General features: G+C 42.7%; 1 protein-coding gene across 1 annotated transcript in view; it reads right to left on the bottom strand.

Annotated features, from left to right (window-relative positions):
• Positions 1-4012: 4012 nt before the first annotated feature.
• Positions 4013-8516, bottom strand: part of CYP2C23 (cytochrome P450 family 2 subfamily C member 23) — a 28088-nt gene continuing 23584 nt past the window's right edge. The window contains exon 9 of the mRNA XM_012768391.3: positions 4013-7343. Coding sequence (XP_012623845.1) covers positions 7162-7343 — 182 coding nt within the window. The 3' untranslated portion in view covers positions 4013-7161. The remainder of the gene's footprint in view (positions 7344-8516) is intronic.

The following is an 8516-nucleotide window of genomic DNA, read 5'->3' as shown; positions in this document are numbered from 1 at the left end:
CCTGCCTCAGCCTCCCAAGTAGCTGGGACTACAGGCATGTGCCACCATGCCCAGCCAATTAATTTCTTTCTATTTTTAGTAGAGGCAGGGGGAGGAGGGGTGTCTCTCTCTTGCTTAGGCTGGTTTTGAACTCCCGACCTTGAGCAATCGGCCCATCTTGGCCTCCCAGAGTGCTGGGATTATAGGCGTGAGCCACCTCGCCTGGCCTCTTCACCCTAATTTTAGGCAGTTCCTTCTTTCTAGGTTCTCAGTGTCCTCACAGCTGTCCCTGCCTAGACCAACACTTCTCTACTCTACCTTAGGCAAATATCAATCATGCTTTACAATTCTATGTTGCCTTATAAAGTATCAGCTACTTCCTTATTTATACCTCAGCAGCCCAGGGAGGAAGGCACTGTCATTCCATTTTAGAGGAGACATTTCGCAGACTCACATAACTAGTTAAGTAGTGGAGGAGGGCCTGGACTCTATGCCCTCTGGCACAGTTAGCTCGATACCCTACTCGACTCGTTCCAGTGGGTACACATATGGAACAAACCAGAGAAATGTGAGCAAAGAGAGTACAGTAAAAATTGAACAGTGTTGGGAGGAGGAGGAAGGATACTCAATCTCAAGTGGAGAGGTGGGGGCAATCGTCCTTTTTCCTTCTATCACTGTTCCCTAGACCCTAGACAGAGGAGAGAGGAGGATGGGAAAGGTAGAGAGTGAGAGTGAGCGCAGCCCAGGTTAGGCAAATGAACCAACTTGCCCAACCCAGACCTCCGGTTACCCTAGTTTTACAATTTCTTTCTGTGTATCCTACAGCAGTAATTTTGCAGAGCAGCCTTGCTGTAATTTAATCCTGCTCAAGAATGCCAGTTGACTGGACCTATAACCAAACCAAGAGTTCAGCTCAATTCAAATCACCAGTCATTCTTTGAGTGTGACGAAAGTGTAGAGCAGAGGGAACCTGGCCAAGCCTAGGGAGTCAGTCCTCGAGCAGACCAAGCCCTTTTCAGTTCTCTTTCCCGTGCATCTCACACTTCCTAGCCCAGCGCAGTGATCAATGGCACTGAGAGATCTTCCCGAATCATCCCGTCTAAAGAGACCTCCCCTGGTTCTGCCCAGTCTCCTCATCCCGCTTGTTTCCAACAGGATGTTAGACAGTCTGTAAGTACTTGTTTATTTGTCTCCTTGTTTCCTCATTTATAGGCTGTCTGTCCCAATAGAAGAGAAGCTCAAGGAAGGCCAAGACTAAATTATCTGCTCACCACTTAATCCGAGTACAGTGTACTGAATAAATTAAAATACAAATGATGTTACGTATGAACTGAGATCTGAGATCTGAGTGAGGAGATGTTAACCAGATGCAGGTGCAGGGAGGAGTGGGGGTGGAGCGGGGGCAGTTTGTGAGAGGGAAGAGTGTGTTGGTCCCTCCTGATTTCACCCTGACCTGCTAGAGTTGGCCCAGGTCTGTCCTTGAATTTCTTCTCTTTTCATGCACCTCCTCCCTGATGATCACCTACAAATCCCACTATAGCTGATAACTCTCGAAAGCCTCTATCTTGCTTCTACTTCTCTGAGTTACAGAACTTACGTCCCACCACCTACCTCCCATCGCTGCTAGATCTCCAGCAGGCACCCAGGCCCAACGCCACACACCCGCCTCCTGTCCCCGGGGTCGGGGTCGCAGAGTCCGACAGGGACAAACTGCATCCTATTTACATATGTGAGAACCGCTAAAATTTAAATGATTTACCCAGATCACATAGTTTTCAATTGGCAAATGTGGAGGCTAAACTGGCTTTCCGACTCCAAAGTCTGAGACCTTTCTACGTCACGGTAATGCCTCCTTCATCTCTGCCTGTATATGTTGTGAAAACTGCCTCCCATCTGGTCTCATTCTTCCTGCTATCTGAAAAATAGTTCTTAAAAAATGAATTCATAGGCTTGTGTCAAAATGAAATACCTTCGTTGTAAAAATGCAGATAACATAGACAAGTACAAAGAGAAACATAAAATATTATCCCTTACTCTGTCATCTGGGAATAACCACTGATATCAATTGGTGAATATTAATCTTATAAGGATACTGTTAATATTTGCTGCTTCTCTCCTTTGCTTCCCCAAATTAGCAAATATTACCACAATTAATGCAATTTCTTAGGCCAAAACTTAGGACCCATCCACAATCCTTTTCTCTCTCTCTCTCTCTCTCTCTCTCTTTTTTTTAGAGAGAGTCTCATCTCCACCCTGGCTACAGTGTAGTGGCGTCATCACAGCTGACTGCAACCTCAAACTCCTGGGCCCAAGCAATCCTCCTGCTTCAACCTCTTGAGTAGCTGGGACTACAGGCATGCATTACCAAGCTCAGTTAATTTTTCTATTTTTTGTACAGATAGGATTTAGCTATATTGCCCAGGGTGGCCTCAAGTGACACTCCCATCTCAGCCTTCCAAAGTGCTAGGATTACAGGTGTGAGTGATGGGGCCTGGCCCACAATCCTTCTCTGTATCTCAAGCCCCATATCTGCAAGTTATACTGACTCTGCTTGGAAATACATTGGAATCTGACAACTTCTCCCAGCTTGACCCCTGTCTTCATAGTCTATGCCACTGTATATTTCTTGTTTGGATAATGACCATAGCCTTCTGAATATTCCCTATTTCCATTTTTGCCCCATCAGTTTTATTCTCTACAAAGTGTCTAAAAACACATAAATCAGCCTGGGTGCAGTGGCTTACACCTGTAATCCTAGCACTCTGGGAGGCTGAGGCCGGAGGATCGCTTGAGGTCAGGAGTTCGAGACCAGCCTGAACAAGAGGGAGACCCCGTCCCTACTAAAAATAGATAAAATTAGCTGGGCCTGGTAGTGTGTGCCTGTAGTCCCAGCTACTCAGGAGGCTGAAGCAGGAGAATTGCTTGAGCCCAGGAGTTTGAGGTTTCAGGGAGCTGTGATGATGCCACTGCACTCTAGCCAGGGTGACAAAGTGATAGTCTGTCTCAAAAAAAAAAGATGAAAAAGGAAAAAAAACAAAAAACAAATTCTTTTCCTACTCAAAGTATTTCAGTGAGTTCTCACCATACTTAGAATAAAAAATTCTTACAATGACATAAAAGTCTAGTAAATACCAGTCACAATGTCCTTCTTTCTATTCCTTGAACATATCAAACTCATTTCTGCCCCAGGGTCTTTACACTTGCCATTTTCTCTGCCAGAAATGCTCTTCTCAATGTTTTCATGGCTTTTCCATTTCCATCACTTAAGTCCATGCTCAAATACCACCACCTTCAAGTGGCTGGCCCTGACCGCCCTCTCAAAACCAGTCCCCAAATGCTACCCCTTATTATTCTCTTCCCATTAACTTCTTTTTCATAACACTTACCATTACCAGAATGCATACTATATAATTATTTGTTTCTCTTTTCTCTGTCTGTGTCCCTCACTAAAATAAATGTAAGTTGCATGGAAGCAAGGATTACTGTTTGTTTTATCCACCCCTCTGACCCAGTGCTTAGAACAATACCTTGCCCATACTAGATCCTCGATAAATGCTTTAAAAGGATTAATGACACATGTTACAACATGGATGAACCTTGAAAACATTACACTAAGTGAAAGAAGCAAGACACAAAAGACCACTTAGTGTATGATGTTACTTATGTGAAATGCTCAGCATAGGCAAATCTATAGAGACAGAAAGTAGATTAGTGGTTGCCTAGGGCTAGGGCATTGGGAGGTTTGGGGAATGATGGGTTAGGGGCACAGAGTTCCTTTTTTGGGGTGATAAAATTATTTAAAATAGTGGTGATATTGCATAACTGTGAATATACTACAAGCCATCAAGTGGTACACTTTAAATGGGTGAATTTTGTGGCATGTGAATTACACATTTCAATAAAGCTGTTTAAAAAAGGGCAAACTTTCCAGTTTCACATACCACTTCCACTTACATCCCATAGACTAGAACTTACAGCCTTGCCTATGTGCAAGGAAAGCAGACAATATAGTTCTTTATCCAAGACAACCATGTGCCCAGCTAAAAATCAGAGGTTTATTATGATAGAATGACATTGCAGAACACTGGCATCTCTGCCCACCCTTAGTGAGACCGTAGAGCATGTGAGTTCACCCACAAGGATCACTGGACGGACTTCTCAAGAACATGACACTTAATTTTAGGGAAACTGATCTCTTTCCCAGGGATGTGTTGGTTCTATGTCCTTACATATTTTGGATCAAAAATCACTTCATTTGGCAGTCATTCTTCACAGTTTTGTTTTTACAACTTTTTTCCTTGTTCAATTGAAAGTGGAAGTTTCTTTTATATTTTTCACTTATTTTGCTTTCAGTTGGTTTCAAGAGTTGGAAGTGGATTCAAAATGCCCTTTCCCACTATCTGTAACTTGAATTTGCCAGAATAAGTATTCTTGAACATATTTTCTTCTAAACTTAGCCCTGTACAATCCTTTGGGAGTTTCCTCTACTTTTTGCATCTAACCCAACCTCCAGGGCTGGATGTTCAATGCTGTCTACAAACTGCTCACTCCTCCTCTCGAGACAAACTCCCCTCACCATCCCCCTCCCCCACCCCACCCTATCTGCTCCAGTCACGCATCACATTTCTTTTTTTTTTTTGGAGACAGAGTCTCACTCTCTTGCCTGGGCTACTGTGCCGTGGCGTGGTGTCAGCCTTGCTCACAGCAACCTCAAACTCCTGGGCTCAAGCGATCTTCCTGCCTCAGCCTCCCAAGTAGCTGGGACTACAGGCATGCGCCACCATGCCTGGTTAATTTTTTCTATATATTTTTAGTTGGCCAATTAATTTCTATTTTTAGTAGAGACGGGGGTCTCGCTCTTGCTCAGGCTGGTCTCGAACTCCTGAGCTCAAGCAATCCGCCCGCCTCGGCTTCCTAGAGTGCTAGGATTACAGGTGTGAGCCACCACACCCGGCCACATCTCACATTTTGATAAAAGTTTCATATAAACTGTAGAGTCCTGTGCATCTGGTAGTTGTATTTCTTATCTTCTTATTGCTTTGGCTTTACCCCTTTGCCTGTCCCTTAGGGACAGCAAATGCAACCTGACTGAGTCTAAATGCAGTGTCTCTCCTCACCCCCCAGCCCCATAGCTGCTCCTCTTGGGAAATGGCACCACCTGTTGCCCAAGTCAAAAAACTGTGGGAGCCATTCTAACTAAGTGCTTCCTTCTCACTCCTGTCAAACCAAACCTTTACTTATTCAGTGTTCTGCTTGATCCTCACAGCTGGCCCTCGCTTGTCCCCTCTGCTGCTGCCACCTCAGTCTGCTCTGTCCGTCCTGCCTGGATCACTGCAACAGCCTCCCATCGGTCTTCCTGCCCGGGATTCCGCCCCCTGCCACTGCACATGCCACACTGCCACCACTGGGATCTTTCTTCAATGCAAACCACATCTTGTCTCCTCTTGCCTCTCCCTTCACTGTTTAGCTCATTTAATTGGTTCTCCCTTCTCCTCGGTTAAGTCCAAACTTCTTTACACGGCAAAGGCCCTCCAGGCCCTTAAGTCTCCGGCCTCCCCAGCATCAGATCTCCTCCTCACCGGCGCACTCCCTCCTCCTAGCCACACCCAGCCACCTGCAATTTTTCAAAAGCCTCTGAGTGTTTGAACATCTTCTCTCCCTCTGTTTGGAAAAGTTAGTTGATTCATAGTTGTGTTTCAAACATAAGTTCAAGCATCATTGTCTCTAAACCTTTCCGATCTCTTTCCCCTGGTCTGATTTCAGTGTCCTTCCTTTGTGTTTCTGTAAAATTCTGTGCATTCTGTGCAACTTCTCCACAAATGTTACATTGTGCTATAATTGTTGGCTTATTTGTGTGTCTTCCCTGATTAAAATATAAGTTACTGAAGGACAGGGATCCTATCTTATTTGTTTCTGGATTCCCCCAGCCCCTAGCGTATACATGGCATGTAACAGGTATTCTTGTTGAAAAGCAATAATAAATAATACACTATCTCCTCTGCATTTACATTTTGTTGACTTTAAAAAAGGGCAGGAAATGACTACGTGGAATTTCAGAAAACTAGGCTCTACCATATGCCCACTAACCTTACTCCAACAGGACAATCATTGGTTCAGTGGCATGTTGACTCAGGTTGCCCTCTGGCCAATGGAAAATGTGATGGCATGGACTCTGAATCTAGTCTGTGTACCAGCGTTGCCTAATCTGTAAATAGCCTGTACCAGTGTAATCCTCCTTGTCGGGAATAAACTGGTTATTTCTGAGTTTGGAAAAACTAATGTGATGTGTGTTTACTGACATGATATCAATGAGGATATCAGGGTGTCAGGCAGAAGGTTAACTGGGAAAAGGAGCCTGCCTCTAAATGATCTGGTCATTTAGCATGAAGAGACTACTACATATCAGACTTTGAGTAGCCCATTAACTGGGCCAGTAATGGGCTATGGGTCTAAATGTAGTAGGAGAACTATATTTTATTGATTCCAAGGTGCTCTTTATTTTACATTTTAATGTCTCTGAAACTGGAATGTACCTTAAAACAGATGGCATCTTAAATTTAAAGAAGTATAGCATTATAAGAAAATATAAGAGAAATCCGGCTGGCCACGGTAGCTCATGCCTGTAATCCTAGCACTTTGGAAGGCCAAGGTGGGAGGATTGCTCTAGCCCAGCAGTTCAGGACCAGCCTGAGTAAGAATGAGACCCCATCTTTACAAAAAATAGAAAAATTAGCCAGGCATGGTGGCACATGCCTGTAGTCCCAGCAATAGGTATAGCTGCAGTCTTGAACTCCTGGGCTCAAGCAATCCTCCTGCCTCAGTCTCCCTAATAGCTGGGACTATAGGTGCACTCCACCACCCCAGCTACTTTTCCTAAATTTTGTAGAGATATCCCTGGTAAAGGCCTTTTGTGAGCCTGGTCTTGGTGCTGCTGGAACACAGTTTACAAAGAACTATAAAGTCTGTAAAAATATTGTTTGTAACTTAGAGTTTTCAAGGCCTAGCTCCTTTTTGTGAAGGGATTTGTAGATTTAAAAAAATGTCCTTCCACTTTTTAGTGAGTAGTATTTCTGTTCTAGGCAGTATCTAAAATGAAGAAGTAGACTATTTCTGGGAGGGGGGAGAGGGTGGCAGGAAAACAATTACTTTGATTTGAATGGTTAAAAGAGAAAAGTTCTTCTTTTATCTGGGAATAAGGCGCAGCTTGTAGGGTGGTGGGATATTGATAAACCCAGTAGCGATGGGCTTGATATCTAGTTCCTTTGGATCCACCAGGGGCTTCAGGGAAAAGTTTTGCAGAATGGTGGTGAAGAACAGGAACAGCTCCATGAGGGCCAGGCTCTCTCCAACACAGGCCCGTTTTCCTAGGAGGAGGAAACACTTCTGTTAGTTTTCTTCATGTTCAGATTCAATATGCCTCTAAAAGCCATTGAAAACACTGATCAGAAAGGGACTCTCACAAACTACTAGAGGTCCATCTGTATAGTTTTTCTAGTGGAATATTTGTCGATACATAATCAAAACACTCCAAAGAAATTTTCACTCATCAATAATTCTCCTTCTGGGGATCTATTTACAGGAAATAGACATTCACCTATGATAATGTCACTTTGCATCATAATTTATGCATTGATGAATTAGATGAAACCTAGACATCCATCTACAATAGATTGGTTGAATAAATCACTGTGCCTCTATCATATAATGCAAAACCTAAATATGTTTATATGAAAGACTAATACCACAGACTTTTATCATAGTATACTAAGAGCAGCTTATCAAATGGATTGTACAGAATAAACCAAATTTTATTTTTAAAAATACATTATATATATTTAGACCTTTTAAAAAGTATATACATCACAGCTTAACTACCTTCCAAAAAAAATAAATAAATAAAAAAAAATAAAAAGTATATACAGTAAAATAATAACAGTGATTATCTCTGTATGGTGAAATTACAGATAATTTTTATTTTCTACTCTTTTTTGCTTTTCTGTATTTTCCATTTTTATATTGAACGTTTATTATCATTGTAATTAGAAAACATAATGAATATTAGTTTTGAAAATACTAATAAAATGAACGCATAAGACAACAAGGAAAAAGAACACATGCTGGCCAATCCTAAATCACATCTGCGTCCTTCTGGGACACTGTGACTAGGAGCCAAGCAGCTCTTGTACCGAGAAGAGATGTGTGTGGGGCTTCAAATCTCAGAGAGGAAGAAGGAAGATGCTGTAGCCCAGGCTTTGATGGCCTCTGGCTCTAAGAACCAGCAACTTAGCAACAGTTAAGAAAGAAACCTGAACACTTTGTTTTAGAAAAGTCAATATTAAAACAAGGAGATCAACAGAGAAGTTTGCAAAAGCAAATCCCTTTGTCATCTGGTAACATGTGACATATGAATTGGATCGACTGGCGTTGGTTTCTTTAAAAACTGGCATTATACTCAATTACCAAACAATCAAACAATCCCTGGATAGGACTTACCTATTGGTGAACAGACTTAAAGGGATCCACCCAGAATTGGGAGG

This window comes from Microcebus murinus, chromosome 14 (assembly GCF_040939455.1).
Source record: "Microcebus murinus isolate Inina chromosome 14, M.murinus_Inina_mat1.0, whole genome shotgun sequence".
In the NCBI taxonomy this organism is placed as follows: domain Eukaryota; kingdom Metazoa; phylum Chordata; class Mammalia; order Primates; family Cheirogaleidae; genus Microcebus; species Microcebus murinus.
This window is presented reverse-complemented; position numbering and strand designations above follow the sequence as displayed.